The sequence below is a fragment of the Trichosurus vulpecula genome, chromosome 9 (genome assembly GCF_011100635.1).
Source record: "Trichosurus vulpecula isolate mTriVul1 chromosome 9, mTriVul1.pri, whole genome shotgun sequence".
Lineage (NCBI taxonomy): Eukaryota > Metazoa > Chordata > Mammalia > Diprotodontia > Phalangeridae > Trichosurus > Trichosurus vulpecula.
The window spans coordinates 149,110,030-149,134,747 of NC_050581.1; the positions used below are offsets into that span (position 1 = coordinate 149,110,030).

Here is a 24,718-nt window from a genome sequence, read left to right on the forward strand (position 1 = left end):
TGGAGATAAGCTAGAAACTTTTCCAGTAAGATTGGGGGGGAGGGGTGGAGGAAGAAAGGATGCTCATTATCACTACTATTATTCAATATTGTTTTAGAAACGATACCTACAGCAATCGAAGAAGAAAAACATTAAAGGAAGTAGAATAGGCAATGGGAAACAAAATTAACACTCTTTGCAGATGATAGTATACTTAGAGAATTCTAGAGGATCAATTAAAAAACTAGTTGAAATACTAACTTCAGCAAAGTTGCAGGATACATAATAAACCCACATAAATCACAGACACACACACATACACATACATATGCATATGTACATACAAACTATAGAGTTCAGCAGGAAGAGATAGAAAGAGAAATTCCATTTAGAGTAATTGTAGACAATATAAAATGCTTGGCAGTTTACCTGCCAAGACAAACCCAGGAACTATAGGAACACAATTACAAAACACTTCACACAAATTAATTGTTCAAGTCAATATAATAAAAATGACAATTTTACATAAATTAATCTACTTAATCAGTGCCTTACAATCAAACTACCAAAATTATTTTATAGAGCTAGAAAAATAGTGACAGAATTCATTGGGATGAATAAAAGGTCAAGAATATCAAGGAAATCAATGAAAAAAAAAGGTGAAGGAAGGTGGCCCAGCAGCACCAGATATCAAATTATATTACAAAGCAGTAACCATCGAAACAATCTGGTACTAACTTAGAAATAGAGTGGTGGACCAGAGGGATTGATTAGGTACATAATACATAATAATAAATGAATTTAGTAATTTAGTGTTTGATAAACCTAAAGATGCCAGTTTGTTTGTTTGTTTTTGCAGGGGGGAAGGCAGGGCAATTGGGGCTAAGTGACTTGCCCAAGGTCACACAGCTAGTAAGTGTGTCATGTGTCTGAGGCTAGATTTGAACTCAGGTCCTGACTCCAGGGCCTGTGCTCTACTCAATGCGCCACCTAGCTGCCCCAAGATGTCACTTTTTGAAACAAGAACTCACTATTTGACATAAATTGCTAGAAAACTGAAAAGCAGTTTGGCAGAAACTAGGTATAAATCAACACTCACATCATATACTAAGATAATGTCAAAATGGGTACATGATTTAGACATAAAAAGTTGTATCATAAGCAAATTAGGGGAGCGTGGAATGTCTTGCCTGTCAGATATACAGGTAAGAGAAGAATTTATGACAAAACAAGAGACTGATAGCAGTAAAACAGATAATTCTGATTATATTAAATTTAAAAAGTTTTACACAAAAAAAATCCAATATAGCCCAGATTAGAAGGCAAGCAGAAAATGGGAGGGAGGGGATTGACAGAAAATTTCTCTGACAAAGGCCTCATTTCTCAAATATATAGATAATTGAGTCAAATCTATAAGAACACAAGTCATTCTCCAGCTGATAAATGGTCAAAAAATATGAACAGGAAGTTTTCAGAAGAAGGCATCAAAGCTATCTATAGTCATATAAAAATGCTCTAAAACACTATTGACTAGAGAAATGTAAATTAAAATGACTCTGAGGTACCATTTCACATATATCAGATTGCCTAATATTACAGAAAAGGGAAATGACAAATATTGGAGGAGATGTGGAAAGATTGGGACACTAATACATCGCTGGTGGAATTGTGAACTGATCCAACCATCCTGGAAAGCAATTTGGAACTGTGCCCAAAGGGCTATAAAATTATGCATACCCTTTAACTCAGCCAGCAGTCCCACTACTAGGTCCATATCTCAAAGAGATTTTTTTAAAAGGAAAAGGAAAAGGACCTATATGTATAATAATATTTATAGCAGCTCTCTTTTTTTGGTGGCAAAGAATTAGACATTGGGAAATGGCTGAAGAAGTTGTGGTATATGATTGTGCTGGGATACTATTGAGCTATAAGAAAAAATGGGCAGGATGGTTTCAGAAAAAATCTGGGAAGACTTATATGAACTGATGCTGAGTGAAGTGAGCAGAACCAGAAGAGCACTGTATACAGTAACAGCAATATTATTTGATAATCAACTGTGAATGACTTAACTATTCTGAACAAAAAAAAATGATCCAAGACTTATGATGAAAAATGCTATCTACCTCCAGAGAAAGAGCTGATAGAATCTGAATGCAAATCAAAACACACTTTAAAAAAAACTTTATTTTTCTTTTTTTGTCTATTTTTTCTTTCACAACATGGTTAATTTGGAAATATGTTTCTGCATGACTGCACATACATAATGTGTATCAATTTGCTTACCTTCTCAAATTAAAATTAAATTTAATTAAAAATTAAATTAAATTTTAAAAACAAGTGTTAAAAGTTGTTTTTACATGTAATTGGAAAAAATAAAATATAAAATTAATTTTTTAAAAAGATAGTACTTATTATTTTAAGAAAGGATCTGTTTATTCTTTTACTTTCTAATGTTTTTAGTAGGAATAGGTTTCGTAGTTTGTCAAAAGCTTTATTGTTTTTGTTATTGGTATGGGCAGTTATGCTCATAGCCTCCTTAATACTGAACCAGTTTTACATTCCTGGTATAAATCCAACCTGGCCATAGTAAATGTTATTTGTGATATAAATTGTAATCTCCTTGCTAATGTTTTTAATTTTTGCATCAATATTCATTAGGGACTTTGGTCTGTAGTTTTCTTTCTCTCTTTTTGTTCCCCCTAGTTTAGATATCAAAACTATATTTTTATCAAAGATAGAATTTCACAGGACTCCTTTACGTATTTTTTTTCAAATAGTTTATATAGTATTGGAATTAATTATTCTTTAAATGTTTGGTAGAATTTGCTTGCAAATCCATCTGGACCTGTTTTTCTTTTTCCTTTAGGGATCTTATTTATGGCTTGTTCAATTTCTTTTTTCTAAGATTAGACTATTTAAGTATTCTGCTTCCTCTTCTGCTAATCTGAGAAATTTATAAATATTCATCCATTTCACTTAAATTTTCAATTTTATTGGCATATTAATGGGCAAACTGACTCTAAGAACTGTTTCAATTTTATCTTCTTTGGTGGGGCATTCACCCTTTTTATTTTTGATACTGGTAATTTGGTTTGCTTTTTTCTTTTTTTAAATCAAATTATCTAATGGTTTATCAACTGTATTCCCCACCCTCCCATAAAACCATATCCTAGTTTAATTTGTTAGTTCAATTTTTTAACTTTCAATTTTATTGATCTCTACTGTGATTTTTAGGATTTCTATTTTGATGTTTTAATTGGATATTTTAAATTTATTTGTCCTAGGTTTTGTTGTTGTTGCATGCCCAATTCATTGATCTATTCTTTCTTTTGTTGTTGTAAATGTTTAGAGATGTAAAATTTCCTCTAAGTACTGCTTTGGCTGTATCTCATATATTTTGGCATGTTATCTCCTCGTTGTCATTATCTTTAATGAAATTATTAGTTGTTTCCATGATTTGTTCTTTGACCACTCATTCTTTAATAATAGGTTATTTAGTTTCCAATTAATTTTTAATCTGTACTTCAGAAGCCCTCCTTCAAATGTGATTTTCATTGTATTATGGTCTGAAAATATTTCTGCATTTGTTTGTGAGGGTTTTGTGTCTCAATATGTGGTCAAATTTTGTGATAGTGCCATATACAGCTGAAAAAAAAAGATACATTCTCTTCTATTCCCATTCAGCTTTTCCAGAAGTCTATTGCATCTAAATTGTCTAAAATTCTACTCAACTCCTTAACTTCTTTCTTATTTATTTTATGTTTAGATTTATCTAGCTCTGAGAGTGATATTAAGATTGTCCACTAGCAGTTTTACTGTCTACTTCTTCCTGTGATTCATTTAACTTTTACTTCAAGAATTTAGATGCTATGTCATTTAGTGCATATACGTTTCATATTGTTCATTGTCTATGGTACCTTTTAGCAAATTGTAGTTTCCTTGATTATTTCTTTTAATTAGGCCTACTTTTTGCTTTTGCTTTGTCCAAGATCATGATTGCAACCTTGGCCTTTTTTACTTTAGTTAAAGCATAATAGATTCTGTTCCAATTTCTTATTTTAACTGCATGCATATCTTTCTATTTCAATAGTATGCCTTACAAACAATATATTATTGGATTCTGGATTCTAATCTATTCTGCTATCTTTCTCCATTTTATGAGTAAGTTCATCCTATTCACATTCACATTTATAGTTGCTAAATGTATATTTCCCTCCATCTTACTCTCTTCTATTTATCCTTCTATTTTTCTACCTTGTTTCCTTTTCAAAAGTCTTTTTGCTTATAACCACTGTGCCTCCTTTAATCTACCATCCCTCTTATTACTTCCCACCATTCTCATAGCCCCTTCCCTTCCTACTTCCCTGCTGGGCCAGATTAGTTTTGAAACCCCACTCTGTGTGTATGTAGTGTGTATGCGGGTGTATGCGAATGTGTACATATTCCCATTTTGAACCAATTCAGATGAAAGTTAAGTTCAAGCATTGCCTGCTCCCTGTGCCTTTTTCCCTCTATTGTGGAAACTCTTTCTCATACACCTCTTCTATGTAAGAGAATTTTCCTGATCCTTCCTCTCCCTTCCTCCTTCTCCCAGTAGATAGCCTCTTTCTCAGGCTTCCATTTTTCTTTTGATATCATCCATAAGTAATGGACCCAGCATATATGCCCTCTGGCCAAGTAGACTCCTACTAATTGCCCTAATAATGATAAAGTTCTTAGAGGTTACATGTATCACTTTTCCATTTGGGAATGTGAATAATTATAAATATGAACTAACCTTATTAACTTCCTTGTGATTTCTTGTACATGCTTACCTTTTTCTGTTCTTCTTAAGTCTTATCTTTGAATGTCAATTTTTCAAAAACTCTGATCTTTTCATCAGGAATGCTTGGAAGTCCTTTATTTCATTAAATATCCATTTTTCCTCTGAAGAATTATATCAGTTTTCTGGGTAGGTTATTCTTGGTTGTAGTCCTACTTCCTTTGCCTTCTAGAATATCGTATTGCAAGCCTTCCATTCCTTTATTGTGATAGCTGCTAAATCTTGTGTCATCTTAACTATGGCTCCATGGTATTTGAATTATTTCTTTTTTGACTGTTTTCAGTATTTTCTCTTTGACCTGGGAGCTCTGAAATTTTGCTACAATACTCCTGGGAGTTTTCATTTTGAGATGTCTTTCAGGAAGTGATCAGTGGAGTCTTTCAATTTCCATTTTGCCTTCTGGTTCTAAGATATCTGGACAGTTTTCTTTTATAATTTCTTAAAATATGATACCTAAGATTTTTTTAAAAATCATAGCTTTCAGATAGTCCAAGAATTTTTAAATTATCACTCTCTAATTGATTTTCAGGTAGAATGTTTTATCTATGAGATATTTCACATTTTCTTCTATTTTTTTTTACTTTTTTGACTTCGTTTTATTGTTTCTTGATGGTTCGTGGAATTATTAGCTCCCACTTGATTCAAATTTTTAAGGGACTGTTCTATTCAGTGAGGTTTTTACCATTTTGCCATTCTTTTACCATCAGCCCAGTTCCGATTTTTAAGGAGTTATTTTCTTCAGTATTTTTGTGCCTCTTTTACCAAGCTGTTAATTTTATTTTCATAATTTTCTTGCATTACTCTCAGTTCTTTTCCCAATTTTTCCTCCATGGTTTTTATTTGATCTATTAAACCTTTTTTTAAACTCTTTTTAAAAAAATATCTCTTTCTTTACGTCTTCTAGGAATTCTTTCAGGGCTTGTGTCCAAACTGCATTTTTCTTTGAGGCTTTGCTTATAAATATTTTCCAAGTCACTATCCTCTTCTGAGTTTGTGTCTTAAACTTCTCTGTCACATAGTAGAGTTTTACGTTCAGGTTCTTTTTTTTTTTTTTTTTTTTTGCTATTTTCTCATTTTTCCTTCCTGTTTCTTGACTTTGGGCTTTATGCTAAAGTTGGACTTTGCTTACTTCTGTGGGGTAAGGGAGGTGGGATGATTGTTCTCAGCTCTAGGCTTTTACACCCTACTGTTCTCACAGCTCGCTTTAGAGACCTGTAAATTTTCAGTGCTTCTAAAGTGATGTGATTGGGGATTGGGGCAGAGAGGAAGGTAAGGTCGGTGCCCTTCTGATCTGTATTCTAGTCCTTAACCAGAAGGGCCCATACTCCCTCATGACCACAACTCCTCCACCCTGAAACTGTGACCTGGAACTGGATAATGGAGTTGCCAAATGGCACCTTGTCCTGAGCTCAGTGCCAGCACAAGGGTCACTTGTTATTTCTTACTGACCAGGAGTTTAATCTCCTTACCATCCCTGGGTGCTAAGCATTCCAGGTACCATTGATATTGCTGTTGTCACTGCCACCATCTCAAAGGCCTATAACTGGCGCTATTTCTACTGTGCCATGTTCCTGGCCTGCTCCCGCTCCAGTGTCCACAGACCTCTCCTTCTGTCCTTCCAAGCTGTCCTGGGCTGAAAAAGTGACTCACTGTGACTGTTTTTTGGGTATGTAACTTAGAATTCAATCTGACACACTTTTAAAAATTGTTCACAGGGGAATGTTGGGAGAGTTTTGAAAAAAATACTCATTAAACTTTGCCATCTCAATGCTGTTCCTTATATTATTATTTATTATTATCATTATTGTTATTAATGTGGCTCATTGGTGTCTTGATGTAATTTAACAAATGTTTATTGAGTTCCTACTGTGTGGAGAACTTCATGTTAGGCACATAGACCAAGCCGTAGCTGGGTGGATGGAGTTTGAGGGGTTTGCCCTAATAGATTCAGAAAAGAGAATATCTCTTCCTGACATTTAATCATTGGTCATCCTTGGATGATCCTGTGCTCAGGATAATTCTACTAGATAGTCCAGGAAAACCTCAGGGGTAGCAAGCCCACGAACAGGAAATCAGAACGATCCAATACAGGGAGTTGGACCAAGGCTCCAGTATGTTTAGTTGAAACCCAACTGAATTTCACTCACCTCTAATTTCTTCCAGAGAAGCTGAAAAGAACTCATGGAAAGGGAAGAGATTTTCTTTCCCCATCATTTTACAAAACTACTCTGAGAAGAAGTCCAGTTCTCACGCAAGTATTTATAAGGGGGACTCGAGGACTGTCTTGCATTCTGCAGCACGTCCTCCTTACCCCATTGGCCATCGTGCTCAGACATTGGACACCAAGTCGAAGAGGGCCTTCAGGTTTCATTACACTTTCTATGATGGGACCACCTTTGTTTTGTATCCTTCATTTGTGGGAGGGCCCCCCCCTCACTCTAGTTGCCCATTCCCACAAGTTTTCATTTCTTGGGAAAGTATTGATGAAGACTCTGGCTCCTAACTTAAGGAATCTGAAACAACGTGGGTCCTAAGGGTATCTGAAGCCTCATCCTATCTGACAAATTAAGTTCCCCTGTACCAAAATGACCAAATGCACCAACCCTCCAAGCATGAATCCAAAATCCTCCCTGAGGTCAAGAGCACTAAAATCTATATGCCCTTGTACGACTCTATAAACAAATGAACTTACACAACTTGAAAGTGAGTTAATGAGATGAAGAGCGCTAAAAACTGTGTCCCTTTAGGATCCCATCATCCTCTTGGAGTAATCAGGTAGGATTTGGGGGTGGGGTGGATTAAGCAGGGAATAGACATAATACCTGCTTAAGATCATGGATTGATTGGAGGTGGGTTACTTATTATAATTTGCCTACTTACCTAGGTCAGGCAGATCACAAAGTGGAAGGAGCCAAAGATCTGAGTCTCTTCTCTTGGGGAGGAGAGGTCTGGAGTAAGGTTTATAGTAGGAGGAAATGCCCATGATGGTTTTCCTAGATAAAGACCTTGCCTTGATCTTAAATATCTTGTTCTGCCTTGAGGGACCAAGCCTACTTTATACTGGGTTTCAGATGAGGCTCATTGAGCTTAGTGCTAGCCAGTTTTATGTTAGTTATATATCAAAGTTAACTATGGAGCATTCTGATTTCTTATACCACTTTTGTGCATGTTATAACATTTATTCTTTCCCTTACAATTATTTACCCTTTTCCCTCCCCAACCCTAAACTATCATTTAAGTCTGGAAAGGAAAAGAGGAATGCCCAGATATTTAAGGTGGCAACAAAACCTTGGGGATAATAAATATGAGATTATAAGGGGGCACCAATCTCCTAGGGATGCTTTGGTGGGTAGAAGTAAAGGGATGTAGGACAAGACCTTCCTACAACGTGTCCCAAAAATCTTAGTGAAGTTTCAAGCTAATCAAGCTGCTTAAAATTGTTGTCCAGTCATTTTTCAGTTGTGTCTAACTCTATGACCCCAATTATAGTTTTCTTGGTGAAGACACTGGAGTGGTTTGCCATTTCCTTCTCTAGCTCATTTTACAGATAAGGAAACTGAAGCAAACAGGGTTGAGAAGCTTACTCAGGGCATACAGCTAGTAAGTGTCTGAGGTCAGATTTGAACTCAGCTCTTCCTCCACCATCACCCCTGTCACACATATGCATTATGGATTAATCCTTGAATGTCATAGCTGGGTGAGACCTTAGAGATCTCTTTACCCAACCCTCTCATTTGGTAGAGGAAAATGGGGTCCAGGGAAGTGACTTACCCAAAGTCAGACAACTAATTAACAAAGTGCCAAAGCCAGAGCCCAGGTCCATCCCTCGATCCCAGACTAGTGCCCTTTCCCGTGGCCAACTTCCTTTCCTAGGGACACTTGAATAATGCCACTTTTGCTTGTTTCTTTCTTCTTCCCTTTTTTTTGGCAAAAGCATCAGGGGATCAATTTGAATAATTCCACTTACTGCTCAGAGGGACCCCAGCCCTGGAGAAATAGGAAAATTGCCTGAGTTGGCTTAGCAACCTTTCTAAGGGACTAGAGGATGCAGGCAGGCATCCTCCCAGGCTGCTTCAGGAACTCAAGCTCAATTTGGCCTTTTAGCCGAACTGGGAATTCAGAATTTAAACTCCTAGTCAAAGATGTCACATTATTTCTCTAGCCTAAATGAATCCATTCATCATGCTTTATTCAGCTTCAGCTTCCAAATGTATAGTAGTATATTAAACACAGAGGGCTCATTCAAGTAGGTTTTCCCCCCCTGCCTGCATTATCTCTTTCCAGCTCTTCACTGAATTTAATAGGATCAACTGCCCTGGTGCCCCATGAAGATGTCCATGAATTAGGTTCATATAAGCTCGCCAGGAGAGGGAGATGAAATATTTATGATGCAAGCACAGGATTCCACCCCGTCAGAGGTCTTTGTTTGCTAGCAGGATCGTCTACCTGGCTCTTGGCCCCACCACTCCCACCCATACTGGGACCACATAAAACTTGCTGGTTTGCCAACGAGGACCCAAGCTTTGCATTAGTTATGACTAGTTGTGCACAGGCTAGTATCCTATCATCTTAAAGGCAAGCCTATCTTGATGGTCAGAAGTCATCAGTTGGGGATGGGAGAGCAGGCACTATAGGCATTTGCCTTACTTTTAATTAAAATTTTTTTCAATTACCATGCATTTTTTCTCCCACCCATGGGGAAGAAAGAAAAAACCCTTGTAACTTATGTGCATAGTCAAGCAAAATGAGTTGCCATATTAGCCATGCCCCCAAATGTGTGTCTCCTTCTACATATTAGCCCTTCACCTCTCTGTCCAGAGATGAATAGCATGAGCTTTGTCTTTAAGTAGCCCTGAGGCAGCCTAAGAAAGAGCTGGGTTTAGCATCCAGATAGAACCTAGTTAGCAAGAATAATTGGTTAAGCTACTTGTATCATTAAAATGATCAAGTTTGACCCTGAGAAGAAATGAAAAAAAAAAAAAAGCAACTGTCTCCTCCTCACACAGTGAAAGAACCATGGGAGTGGAATGTTGTATATATTGTGAGACTCAACCAATGTGTTTATTCGTTTTGTGGAACTGATTTTCTTTCTCTCTTTTATTCTTTGTTGCAAGAAAGGATAGAGGAGGAGAGAAGGATATATCTATATATGAAGGTGATATTAAAACAGAAGATATCAATACTTTCTTTAAAAAAAATAGGAAGCCACAATATGGGATTTCCCATCCCCTTACCTCAGGTGAAAGCTCTTGCTTGACCCACCCCCACACCCCTCTATCCAACAGGGGCTTCCTAAGAGTAACTTCATAGTGTTCTGGAACTTCTAGCCACCCCTACCCCCATGTCCCAACCACAGGGAAGTGTCCAGAAGTCTCTCTCCACTACTCCCATCAATTTCAGTCATTTTTCAGTCATCTACAAATCTGTGACTCTGTTTGGGTTTTCTTAGCCAACATATTGGAGTGGTTTGCCATTTCCTTCTCCAGTTCATTTTACAGATGAGGAAACTGTGTCAAACAGGGTTAAGGCCAGCTAGGAAGTGTCTGAGGCTAGATTTAAACTTAGGTCTTCCTGAACCTAAACCCCACGCTCTATCCACTAAGCCACCTAGCCGCCCACTCCTGTCAAAGTTGGTTTTAAAAGGTGACTTGAGAGTATATTTCAGGCCTGAAAATTACTAATTAAAGCTCTACTAATGGTGACTAGATTTATATGATGGGAATCTGAGGCCTGGATTCTTATCCTGGCTGGGTCATTCATTCTCTGTATGACCTTGGACAAATAACTGAACCTCTCTGAGATGAGGTTTCCTTGTCTGTAAAATGAAGGGGTTGGGCTAAATGATCTCTAAGGTTCCTCCCCTTTAACATTCTGAGAGAGTGCCAGAGTTCCAGTCAGAAGATTTGGGTTCAAATCATGACTCTGACCTTAGGAAAGTTATTTAGCCTCTCCTGTTTCCTCCTCTATAAAATGAAGGAGTCAAGTTAAATCATCTCTAAGGTCCCTCTCAGTTCTATAGCTAATGAATCTCCTTTTGTGTCTGCTCTGGGCTGGCCTAAACACCTTTCCATGTATTTGCAGCAGCAGATCTTTCTTTAGGTGAGTGGAAATATTTGGGTTACATTTGTTTGTCTTAGCTCTCAAAGAGCACCATCGACAGCATCAGCTGCATCATCAACAGTTGGACAACCATTTCAGGTGACAGTGACACAATGGACCTTGGGAGGGTGTCCATGAAGTCAAATATTATGTTGGGGTTAGAAGGTACTAGCCCATGGATCTTCGTGTTTCTGTAAACCAATGACTCTTTACTTAGTCATAGTATTCAGAGGCAAGTGCCCCCCACAGCAAAATGGTGACTGCAAAGTTTGTTAGTGCCCCAGGCCATGTCCCTACTATCTAGGTTTCTCTTCTCTCTCTACTGCTCCAAGCTCAGATCCTTCATTCACCCAGAAATGTAAAGGTCTGATGTCAAGAGCACTGGATTCAGAGTCTGGGGAAGTGAGTTCAAATCCACCTTCTGCTACTAAATACTTGTATGACCTTGAGCATGTCCCAGGCCTTCAGTTCCCTCATCCAGAAAGTGAAATGGTTGGAACAGATTATCTCCAAATTCCCTTCCAGCTCTAAACATACGATTGATGAACTTTGAGAAATCCTCCCCCCTTTCCAAGGGATGCACACAGTCGTGGTATGGGGGAAAAGTCCAGGACTGGGAGACAGGAAGAAGTATGTCTCCTGTCTCTGGTGCTTAGCAGTGTGACCCTGGGCAAGTCACTCGACCTCTCTAAGCCTTAGTAACCTCATCAGAAAAGTGGAGGCAATAATATCTGCTGAGAATGACATCATGAATGTAAAGCGGTATGTAAATCTTAAAGTGTCATGTGAATGGAAGTTATTATTTGAACAGGGATCAAAGCCAAAAACTAAAGGCCTAAAGTAAGAGGACCAATGGAAGAAATTCTGGAGAAAAGTTAAGTGATATCTGAGAGGGATCTTCAAATATTTGAAGGACTATCATTCCAAATGAATGAATGAAAACAAAGCATTTATCAAGCACTCACTATGTGCCAAGCACTCTGACTCAGTTCTGCGGGGATACAAAAACAAAAATGAAGAAAGTGCTTGCTCTCGGGGAGCTTACATTCTAATAGAAGAAAACAAAGGTGATCGAGGAGGCGTTATCTTGATTTGGAAAGTTACTAGGGTGCCATACATTGACACACCATTTGGCAGGCTTGATTTAAATTACAGTTCTGCACCTGGAAAGAGGAAAGGAGTGGGAAGTGGTGGTATGTTGTAGCAAGGCAGAAGGTGACTGTTTCACAAAGTGAAACATGACTAGACTGGAGAAGTGAAGTGAAGCCTGTGGACCACAAGGCGCCTTTCCTTGCCATTGTTCTGCGAAGGTTTTCTATTCCTCCTATATATGAAGCCATTTTTTTTCTTATAGAAAGGAACATAGATAGGACACAGTGGAAGGGAAAGTTCTCCAACGCCAATCCTGAGTGACTGTTGAATGTTCTCATGCTAGAAAACAGCTAAGGTAATATGGTGAGCTCCTACAAGTTCATCAGAAGAAGTTGTCCAAGAAGCAGGGAAAAAATTAAATAAAAGGTATATCCTTCCTCCTCCTTTTGCAAAAGTGGGGGACTATGAGTATGGAATATGGTAAATATTGTCAGATCTAGTTGAGATTAGTTTTTTCTGATTGGTTTTTCTGAACTGTTTTCCCTCTTCTTTTGAAATCTTTGTTATAATGGATGGCTGTGTGGCAGTGGGGGCAGTGGAGGGAAAGAGTATGTTAAAAATGAAGGCAGTCTAAAAGGAAAAGATCAAGTAAAAATAAGATTAAGAAAATAAGGCACACCCAATAAGGGTGGCACCCAAGGGCAGTGTCTTAAACGTAACCTCCAGACCTGGAAGACCTGTGTCTTCTCTTTCTTAGGCAAATCATTCTCAGATCCTTCACATAATCTTACCCACCCTCCTTGGTTTACAGATGAGGAAACTGAGGTCTGGAGAGATTCAGTTACTTGCCCAAGGTCACATAGCTAGTAACTGGTAGAGCGGGATTTGAATCTAGATCTTTTGGCTCCAGATCTAGCATACTTTCTTCTGTAGCTCACTGGGTCCCATCAAGAGGCCTGGGGAATTTCTCTTTATCTGACTTGACTGTCCCCACCAGCTATCCTTCAGGACATGTTGCTGTGTGTCAGATTCCTACATGTTGCAAGGGAAGATACACAACCTGCATTTTCAATGATACACCAAACTTCCCCATCATAGGTCTGTTTACTGCTGAAGGCCATGGAAGTGTTCAGTATAACCTCAAAAACCGGTGAGTGGGCTATTAGAAACAGTCATACATAAGGTCTGAATAAAAAAACAAGAAAAAACATGTATTAAGCACTTACAATGTACCAAGTACTGTGTTAAGCTCAGAGGATGCAAACAGAAAAAGATACCCAATCTCTGTTCTCAAGGAGCTCATTTTCTAATTTGGAGAGACAACACATAGGGGAAAGTTCAGCTGCTAGCCAGATGGGAGGGTCAGGAGTCCTAAGAGTTCAGCAATGGGGTGGATTGCAAAATCCAGAGGTCCTTAGTGTCAGGGGACTACAAAGTATAGGAGCAGGGCATATGGGGATCTTAAGAAGCAGTGGCAGGACAAATGGTAAGGACTAGTGATCTTTTATCACAGATAATAGCTTGCTGTTGACTTCCTTCTCATTCATGAGTACTCGAGTCTTCCATTTCATCATTCTGTCATAGATTTACAGCCTCAAAAGCCATCTAGTCCAAACCATACCTTAAGCAGAATCCTTTCTACAATATGCTGGAAAGAGAGTCCTCCATCATTTTTAAGTTAAATTTTGCTTTCTTAATCAACCAAAATCTTCCTTCTTTCCTACCTCCCCACTAGTACCACCATCAATTGTGAAGAAAGAAAAACAAAATCCCTGTTGCATATATAGTCAAGCAAAACAAATTTCCACATTCTACAAATTCTCTTTCTAATTCTTTTTTCCCATAGATCTTATTTCTTTTCCACTTTTCCACTAGTATGATCACTTCATATATAAAAATATTTTAAACTTTTTTCCACCTCTTGTTTCACCTCTTCTAGAAATTCTAGTTGAACTTGTGCCCAAGCTACATTTTTCTTCAAGATTTTTCTTGTAGATATTCTGGAGTCCATTTCTTCTTCTGAATTTGCTTTTTATGGTAGGATTCTTTTTGTTGTTATTTTCTCATGTGCCAGCTTATTTCCTGACTTTAAACTTTATATTAAAGCCAGGCTCTGAGCACTTATGGAAAGAATATCTAGGATGACCTGATGTATTCTTGATTCCTGCTTCTGCTTTCAGTAGCTATGTCCTACAGCTCAGACTGGAACATGCAAGAGCTCTTTACTCCCAAAATGGTCTGATGAAAGGCAAAGACCTTCTGGTGTGGGCTCTGCAAGTTCCTGTTATGGGTTTGGCTCTATACAACACATCTGAAGGCTTGCTCCAACTGGACTTCCAGTAAATCAGTTCAGGACTCAGTCACTATCAGCCAGTTGGAAACCTATGGTGATTCAGTGACAGAACTGCAGACTGATCTTTTGTCTGGGATTCCTGTCCTGGTTATTCTTCTGTAGGCTTCAGGGTGGGTTGGGACCCTGCTCTGCTGCTGGGGCTGGAGCCACACAACTGCTGCTTGCTTCTGAACTTGCTCCTTTACTCATTACACAATTTAGGGCCTGCAACTGTTTCTCACACTGGAATACCATGCCTAGGTACAGGTCCCCTCCTAAGTGATCCTTGGATCTATTACCTGGAACTGGGTAATGAACAACCGAGCTGCCAATTGGCACCTGTTCCTGTACCCTACACAAGTTTAGGCCCTTCCCTGCTGCATTTGGGGCCATCCTGTTGCTCTTGGTGCACAGCCTATACCTGAATTGGAGTAGTTTTGGTAGCTGTTCCTGGTTTGACCCCATCCCCAATGTCTGTAAACCTTTATCTCCCTATGCTGACCTGGGCTGGAAAAAGTCCAGTAATCTGGACTCACTGTGATTTTCTTCCTTGGATTTTCTGATCAGTATTCAATCTGGTGCATTTTCAAGATCTATTTGGAAAAATTAGAAGGTAGAGGCAACCTGTACTTCTTCCTACTATGCTGCCACTTGACTCTGCCTCCGCAACCCATTGTTTCATGAGGTAAACCCGCTACCTCCCAGAACGATCCTTCTACTTTTTAACAATTCCAGTGGCTAGTGGCTATTTCCTTACGTTGACCCTTAATCCACCTCCTGTGACTCCCTCTCCCTATGGGAACTTTGTTCTATTTGGGGTACCAGATTGTCAGGCAAACATTGATTAACTGGTGAATATTCAAAAGAGGATGAAAAGGATAGTGAATGGCCTCCAGATCATGACATGTAAGGATGACTTGAGGCTCTGGGAAAGGTTCACCCAAGGAAGAGAAGACTTGGGTGGGGGCATCATAGCTGTCTTCAACTCTTTGAAAGGCTTACCCATGGAAATGTTACTAGATTGATTCCACTTGCTCAAGAGGACAAGCACCCTCTGAACTACCATCTGTGTGGTCTCTGAGCATCTACTACCCTTTTCTCATGTTTCTTAGGGACCTCCTCTGTTCCTTTCTTCTCCCTCCTCCTTGAATATGGCAGGAAGTATGAAGTAGTAAGAGGCTGGGCAGTATAGAGGAAAGTCCTGCACTGGGAGTCACAGGACCAGAGCTCAAATACCAACCAGCTTCTCATAGTTTGTATAACCTCAAGGAAGGTACTTTGCCTTTCTGGGGTTGGAATAGTTCAAAAGAGTCAAACTCATAGGGTAGAAACAGATTAAAATGCAATTGGAAAATATTTGACAAAATAAATAAAAATATAATGCAATATAGATAATGTTATTTTGTGGTTTTCTAAGTCAATATGTCAGCACCTAGGTGACAGTGGATAGAGTGCTGGAGTCACTGTGTCTTTTGCTTCTCTGAAAGTCAGAAGTCAGGAAGACTCATCTTCCTAAGTTCAAATCTGTTCTAAAAACACTAGCTCTGTGACCCTGGGCAAGTCACTTAACCCTGTTTGCCTCAGTCTGCTCAACTGTTAAAATGAACTGGAGAAGGAAATGACAAACCACTCTAGTATCTTTATCAAAAAAATTCTAAATGGGGTCACAAAGAGTCGGACATGATTGAAATGACTGAACAAGTCAATATGTAGCTTGGAGAGATTTGTTTCTATTTGAGTTTGACATCATTAGACTAGATGAGCTTTAAGGCCCCTTTCAACTCTAAATCTGGGCTCCTATGACATTTTATATTTCTTGAAGAGTGAGTCAGCAACTTACAGTGAAGTTTGGATCCTCTCGCCCTATTTGCCCCCACACTACCACTACATACACTCAAGCCATGAAAATAAAGTGCATTTCCACTTTCATAGTCTGTCTGCTGTAGCCCAAAGGACTATTCCCAGGCATTTTTTTTCCCAAAGCACACAGCATATAAAAGGTGTAAGACATCCAATTATACTCGAGGGGTTGGAGAAGTGTCTTTTGCATTGTTTCCCTGATAACTTTTCCTTGCAGTATGGGATTGTAATACAAGGAAGCCTGTGGAATTCAAGGCTCTTCTCTGAGCCCCAATATATTTTATTGTGTGTATGGTTGGGGAAGGTGGGGAGTGGATTTTGCTTTCTTGTCTCTGACTCTCTGGATCTCTTAAGAGTCCAGGTGATTTAGAGAGAGGAACAAGAGAAGATAAGTTCTGAGATATTTCTACCATAAAGGACTATCCTGTGTCATAGGACAGTATCAAAGGAAGATGTTGGTGATATATGGTAAACATGTCTTGGAATCTGCCACACCTTCTTCCCCTCTCTTGGATCACCCTTGGGAGATCCTGAGAGGCAGAGACAACCAAAAAACTGCCACTTGTGTTACAGTAAAATCCATCAGTGTAAGCATTTTCCATGGCTTTTAGCCCTGGTACTTGTCTTTCTTTGCCTCTGCTTGCCTATTTGGAGCTTAGGGCAAGAGGAACCAATCTTCCTCTCCCCACTCCCCTGACACACACACTTTTCCCTAGAATTCATGAAAAGAAGTCCCATCAAAAGATGTATTCTTGCTTCCCTCAGCTCATCCTTGTGTGTTTTCTCCCAGCTATCCATGTATGCTTATGATGAATCATGAGGGAGGGTGTATAAAAGACACTATGGGGCACACAGTTCACAAATGGAGTTGGACATCTAAGAAGCGGACCTTGATATCATTAGAGTATAAGGTAGGAGACAATACCGCCAATTCATAGAGTGCAAGTATACATTAATAGTTAGGCCTGTGTAGCTTTTCCCATGCATTAGTGAAGGAGGGTTATATCTTTCTGAGACTGTCCTGGGATCCCCTAGAATTTCATTCATTCATTCAATGGGGAAAGAGTATCTGTAGCTGCCCAAGCCCATTAGAACATGATCCAAAGAAGAATGTTTTTGCAAGCATCCTGGGCTCAATCAGAGAATTTCATTCACTCGTTAAGTATCTACTGTGCCCAGTTCTCTTCTAGGGCTCATAGAAGATACTCTAATTTTAAGGCACTTTCTACCTAGGAAGCAGGAAAACAACAGTAATAGCAATTCAGTATGTGGTTAAGGGCCACAAAGAGAGATTTAGAAAAGTACCATTGGAATTTACTGAAGGAAAGGCTTCCTAATTAGCCTCCTTACCTTCAGGTTTCCTAATTTTATATCACCATTTTCCCCCTCCCCCTGGGAGCCTCTACCACACATTGCTTTTCAGAGCTGGAAGGGACTTGAGTGGTTATCATCCTTGAATATTACTTTCATCCTACCACTCTGCCTAAAAACTTCATGTGGTCTATGTATCGTTCCATGAAATATCATTCTTTCTCACCTTCACACCTTTGCCCACACTCTTCTTCCCACTTTGAATGTCCTCTCATCTCTGGATGGCCCATCCCCACCTATCCAGCCTTTAAGGCATATATTGAGTCCCACTTCTTCCAGAAAGCCTTCCCAGTCCACAGCAATCTGTCATTACTGAATGCATTGAGCTTCTTGTCCCTACCACTCAGGTGGCAAGAAATCAGAGGCTGCCTTGTCTTACATAACAAGGAACCCAGTTAGAAGACATGATGAGACTTGCATGAGTTCATTTTAATGGTTCTAAAAATCAGAAAAAAGACAATAGGACTAGTTCCGTGTGTGTGTGTGTGTGCGCGCGTGCAGGGGAGGAGAGTTTCTTTATGTTGTTTATCTTGTCAGAGGAACAGTCACACTGGCTCTGTAGAGCTAAAAAGTTCTCTGCATTTGGTCAGGAGCCATTTGTAGATATGTATCACATGAAACGAATTTCTGCATTTGTCTTTTAACTAATATAGAGCAGAACAATGGACCTTCACCAAATTTTACTTTATGGGAAGGAAAGGAAAATCAGGGGTGATTAAGGCAGTAACAACTTCCCCATTTTTCTGTAGATGAATGAACAAATGAAACTGAACATACACAATCAAGATTCCATAACCATCACCTTCAGTGCCCTGAATGAGACTGTGACTCTAGTCATTTCACCCACAGATTGCCCACATGGAGCACCCCCTGAGAAGCGGGTAAGATCATAGGATTGAGACTAAGAAGGAACCTCAAAGCTCATCTAGTCTGACACCCCAACTTTTGGCAGAGAAGCAAAAGTAAGGGCCAGAAAAGGGAAGCGAATTACTCAAGGTCATACAAGATGGTAACAATTCTCCTTGTCTCCAATTTTATTGATCACTTGGGGACCCTAGCACATAGTTGAGTTAAATCCAACTTTCCAAGGGATTACTAAGGACCACACAGAGATCATTTAGCTATACTTCCCCTCTCTGCCTAGATATGGGCCCAGTGTCATCTATATAGCCCTGGCAGCAATCATCCTTTATGCTGGTATCCCAGCAGGTTTATTGGGTGCAATCTGGTTAAACTAAATGTAGAGGACAGCCTTGAAGGAAAAGTCAGAAAAGGATAATGTGGCCAAAAGGGCTGAATCATAGTGTGCTGGGGCAGTCCTGTAAATTTTTCCTTGAGGATTATGTGGATGTAGGGTTTGTATCTATGAGCCTGAAGTCTTTTTTTTTTTTAGTATCAGCTGATGAAAACTTTCTCCCCTATTGATTCCTTGATTCCATGTCTAGCCACTAGTTGCTGCAGTGATAAGGGACTTGTCCGAGTCCATTACCTCTTAATAAGACTTCCTTGTGAAGGACTCTGCCCCTAAAAGAGAATAGCCAGGACTGAAACAAAGATTAAGATCTCAAATTGATTAAGTTCCAATAAATTCAACAAATATTCCTTAAATATCTACTGGGTGCCTAGCATGGTGCTAGGTTGGGTGGATTAAGCAAGAGTATAAGATATAGCCTTTGATGTCGAGGAACTTACAAAACACATGTAAATAAAATAGCCGTAGGATTCCACAAGCCAAGCGTCAATTGTGTGATACAGACTAAGCACATTTGGAATTTGGAGATGGGGGAGATTGAGATGACCCTTTAGGGAATAAAAAAGACATGCTACTTTATCTCCATTTGGGCTAAAAGATGAAATTCTCAAAATGTAGCCAAGAAAAAGGCTAGGGTTGCCTGTTATAAGTTCCCAATCTGGTCAAATTCAAAAAACTTTTGTCGGTGTAGTATCATTAATGTAAGAGTCGTTATTCATGTGACATCACTATTTTTGTTATAGCCTGCTGTGGTATGGAAGACAGTGTTTCTAATAATATTACTGGCATTTCTATAACATGTTAAAGTTTTGTAAGATGCTTTATAAGCATTAGCTCATTTAAGTTCTGAAAGATAAGAACTATAGGCATAGTTTATCCCCATTTTACACATAAGAAAACCAAGGCTCGGAAAAGTTAAGTGACTAATAATAAACTTTGAACCTGGAGTCAGAGGAACTGGGTTCAAATCCTACCTCTGACTGCTACATATTTAATTATGGGCAAGTCAGTCATCTTCTTTGTACCTGTTCTTTCATCTTTGAATTTTGAGGTTGTCCAATATAAATATAAGCATTAAACCTAAAATAAATGGGTCAAGAAGACCTGAGTTCAAATCCCACCTCAGACACACCAGCTATGTGACCCTAGGCAAATCACTTAACCTCTCAGTGTCAGTTTCCCCACCTGTAAAAAGTGGATTACAATAGCACCTACCCCCAGGTTGTTGTGAGAATCAGATAAGATAGTATATGTAAAGTGCTTTGTAAATCTTAAAGTGCTATATAAATGTTATCCATTTTTAGCTATTATCATGTACCACAAGAGAGTTATGAGTGCACCTATCACATGATTCTATGCACTAACCATGCTATCTCCCAATGAGTTATTAATCATTGACCTTTCATACAGATTTAGAAAATATCAGGGCTCAAATTTTCATGTAAAATCAATGGAACCATAGAATTATTAATAGGGTGAATTCAGCCTAAAAGAAACCCATACTCTCAAATTACCTTAGAGACATTGTGTTATAGAATGTTAGGATGAGAAAGGATCTTCAAGTTTGTTTAATTTAGTTCTTTTGTTTTCTAGAGGAGACAACTGAGGTCCAGAAGGGAAAGAGACTGCCACTTATCTATTTCAATGGCTGTCATTTTCACTGCTTATATAATTCCTTGAAAAATAGCTTGGTATAACAGATAGAGAGATGGCTTTATAGTAAAAAAAAAATCTGAGTTAAAGTATTTCTCTGACACCTGCTGGCCATGTGACCCTAAGAGTCACTTAAACTCTTTCATAGAATTGTTGTAAGCAATTCCACTAATATCAGAAGTTGCAGAAACAGTTCCTGATCTGCACTCAATAGAGTTTTCTCATCATCATAGATATGAATAAAAACCAAACAAAATAAAAATTTTAAAAATGCTTCCTAAGAACCTTCTTAATTAAAAAATCTGTGTTACTGAGTTAAAGCATGATGTTGCTAGGGAGGGGTAACTTGTTAGCAACACATTAGGCGGCATCCGTCTACCAGCTTTACCTATTACCACCCATTGTCAGCTAGCAGAGAATATGACCGAGAAGAAATGGGACATAGGTGGGACAAAAATGGAAGGAAAGGTCTGGAATATAAGACTAGGAAGACAGCTTAGGTAGGTACCATAGTAAGGGACCTGAAGTTACCACCAGCCGACAGAATGTCATAACACTGAGTAGGAGTGGTGAGACTCATAGAATTTCAGCACCATGTGCCTGGTGGACAGCTCCATCTGAGCTTCCATAGGCATCTCAAACTCAGCATGCCCAAAACAGAACTCATCACATCTCCCTCCCCTCACCAAATCTACCCCTCTTGCAGATTTAATTCAATTAAGTCCAACAAACATTTATTAAATACCTTCTATGTGCCAGGCATTGTGCTTTTGTCTGTTGCTGGAATTATGCTTTCTCACTGTGCTTTGTAATCTCAAAAGAGTAGCATCCTTGACTTTGCTCTCATTCACATAATTCAATCAGTGGCCAATTCCATATGCCATCTCCATTGTCTCTCTACAACACCTCTCACATCTATCTCCATTTTCTCTGGCTATCAACTTAGTTTGGGCCCTTCTCACTCCTTACCTAGACTACCATAGTAGCCTCTTCATTGATTCCCCTACGCTTCTGGTCTCTCCTCTCTCCAATTCAACTTACACAAGTTTGACAAAATAATCTTCCTAAAGTACAGATCTGACCATGTCACTCCCTTGCTCAAGAACATTCAGTGATTCTCTTGATCCTAGAATAAAATACAAATTTCTCAGCTTAGTATTTAAATTCCCTCATAGTCTGTCTCCAGCCTACCTCTCCAGGATTATTTCACATCATGGTCTTCAAGCAGTTCATGTTCTATCCGAAGTGCTTTACCTGCTTTTCTCTGAACTAGGCATTCTCTCTCTTGCCTTTCTATCAGCTGTCACCCATGCTTGGAATATATTCCCTTCTCACCTCTGCCTCTTTGAATTATTGGCCTTCAACACTCAGTTAAGGTGCCACCTCCTATGAGAATTCCCCTTGCTATTAGTGTTTCTCTTCCTCCTCAAGTTATTTTGTCCAGGGTTTTCCAGGTAGCTTAGTGAATTTTTAAACTATTAAAATTGAAAACTGCACTAAGACTTTTAGGATCCCTTGTATTTATTTATCTATGTCTATATTGTCATAGCCCCCACTCAACCAGTAGACTGTAATTTCCTTGAGAACATTTTATTTGGTATTTCTAACTTTAGCACAGTGCCTTGGACATAGTAGGTACTTGAAAAATGCTAGCTAAATTTAATTGAATTGATTTATAGGTGGGAAATACAAATGATCTAGTCCAAATCTCTAGTCTTATAGATAGTTAAACTAAAGCCAAAGGATGTGAAGTGACTTGATTAAGGTAGCACAGAATTATAGGATAATAAATTTAAAACTGGAAGCCACTTCAGGTGCCATCTTGTTCAAACTGTTCATTTTACAGATGAGAAAAATGAGGTCCCAGAAAGGTCAAGTGACCTGCTGGAGGTCACATTATAAGTGGAAGAACTAAGAACTATGACTCCAAATCTAGTAACAGAAAGGAGAGCTATGATAGAAAGGGAAGAGAAGGTAGCATGAGGAATTGATACCCTGAAGAAAAACTTTGCCTACTCCCTAATTTTATATCTGGCTGTCCCCACTTAAATCAACTAGTTTAAAAGCTGTTATAATTAGTACATTCAAAAAGAAAAGCACTTGGTGTGCTGGCTTTGGATTTCTCATCACTGTGTCCAACTCAGAACATACAACTCACCTTCCTTTGCTCATCTGCTTTCCAATCCTCAGACTGGGGTTTATGACTTGTCAGCAAAAGTAAATATTTCTTGAAAGGGAAGCAGATGAACAATGGGTTCCCCCCTCCTTTCTTTCCCTTTAAAAACTCTGTCACAAGGAACCTTATTAAATGGCCTCCCCAGGCACCCATAGCCCAGTGAAGACCAACCCAGTTGGAGCAACAGCGAAAACTGCCTTCAAAGCAAGCATAGTTTTTAAAGGTCCCATAGCCTGGTTTTCCACTAAATATTTATATGCAGCTGTGCTTTGGAAACTAGGCAGCTCGTCAATTTAAATGTTTTATTGGCCCAAAAGACAGGCAGTATGGGCTGTCCTATTGATGGATTTTTCAGTTTTTCCCTATTAATTGGTACATCCTTTCGATTCTGAGATGGATTGCAGTTCTAATAGTACCTCTTATTTCAGAGCTTCCAGTTTTCTTGCATTTGGGAAGATTTTGTTTAAACAGAGAAGACTCTCATGCCTAACTGAGGGGGCATATTCTCTAGTAGATAATGTTTTATCAGCATTGTAACCATTAGGAGATCTTGGATGTGACAACTTGTAAAGCCCCCTCAAACAATAAGATTCTATGATGCTATTATTGTTTGATGAGGATCTTTCCAGGCTATTTGGTGTAGACTTCCCTCTCCCCTCCCCTTTCTGAGAGTAATTTATTCTTTCTTCCTCCAGATCATTCAAGGGGAGGTTGCCTAACTATTTCTTAGGAATGTTGTAGGTGGGTTCTTATTCAGGCCTTGATTGGAGTAGATAATCCCTGAAGTCTCTTCCAACTCCAAGGTTCCACGTTTGTTTTCTTGTTCCTTCCTTTATTGAAGCTGGGTGATGTGGTAAATAGAACACTAGAATGGGAGTCAAGAACCCATGGAATCAAACAAGTTTTGTTTCGTCTCATGGAGGGGCAGCTGGTGCCTCTAAAGTTTAAGGAGCAGTTTCTGCTCCAAAGAGCAATAATGTAGACCAACAGGTACCACGAAGAGAGGGATGACCCAGTTAAGCATCAAAGAACAATGAAATAAATGACTTCATTGGTTGGAAGCTTTCTGCTGAACAGCATCAAAGCAGTTATTTGTCAACCTGGAATTCATAATATAGACATCTGTGGCCTGATAGGGGCATATGTGTGAGACATGATGAATCTTCCAAGACTTTACAAACCTGATCACTACTACCAGCTTCTGGCAGCTTATATGGGGACAAATAATATTGCCAGAAGGGCTGTGGAAAACATAACTAGGGATTATAAAGACTTGGCTAAGAAATTGAAAGCCTTGGGGGTACAGGTAGTATTTTCATTACATCTGTCCAATGGAAGACAAAGAGGGAGGGAGAGAGGGAAGGAGAGAGAGAGACAGAGAGACAGAGAGATTTGGCTATGGTGAGTTATTCTACCCTTATTGACAAAAGAGTAATGGATTCAAGACACAGATTGAGATATATATTTTTGGACATGGACGATGTGGGACTTTGGTTAACTATACATATTTGTTACAGGAGTTTTGTTTTCCATTTTTCTTTAAAACTGAGCTTCTTTATTGAAAGAAAATGTAAAAAAAAGTGAGTGGTAAAACATGATGGAAAGCACTTTGGTGAAGATTGACAGAGGGAGAAATAAAAATCATATTATCATTAGAGTATAACACAGACCATCTGAACAAAAGGAGAAAGTAAATGAGCAACTGGGGAAACATCAGAAGCCTGCTTGGAGGCATGATATGGTATTGATAAGGGATTTAATTTTTGCTGGAACATTCTCTGTTAAAAGTAGAATAGCTAATGATGATGGCACTTAATGCTAGTTTCATCATTCACAGGTGGAGGAAAGGATGGAAAGAACTGCTCTTCTAGACTTGATTCTGACCAACAAGAGGGAGGTGGCTGAAATGGAAATGATTAACACATTGGGGGAAGTTAGCACAGCATATTGGAATTTGTGACAATGGCAATGAAAGCCAGGAAATGCTTGACAAATACTCTAGATTTTAGAGGAGCAGACTCCAAAAATTTAGAGCAAATATAAATAGCCTCACAAATACTAAATTTCTACAGGGAAAGTCAA

At 38.9% G+C, this 24,718-nt stretch overlaps 1 protein-coding gene across 1 annotated transcript in view; it reads left to right on the forward strand.

The window, feature by feature from the left end:
• C9H3orf20 (chromosome 9 C3orf20 homolog) overlaps window positions 1–24,718 on the forward strand; it is a 64,565-nt gene that overhangs the window by 13,676 nt on the left and 26,171 nt on the right. Inside the window, exons 5-8 of the mRNA XM_036739655.1 lie at window positions 6,965–7,204; window positions 12,990–13,142; window positions 16,975–17,095; window positions 18,305–18,436. Coding sequence (XP_036595550.1) covers window positions 6,965–7,204; window positions 12,990–13,142; window positions 16,975–17,095; window positions 18,305–18,436 — 646 coding nt within the window. The remainder of the gene's footprint in view (window positions 1–6,964; window positions 7,205–12,989; window positions 13,143–16,974; window positions 17,096–18,304; window positions 18,437–24,718) is intronic.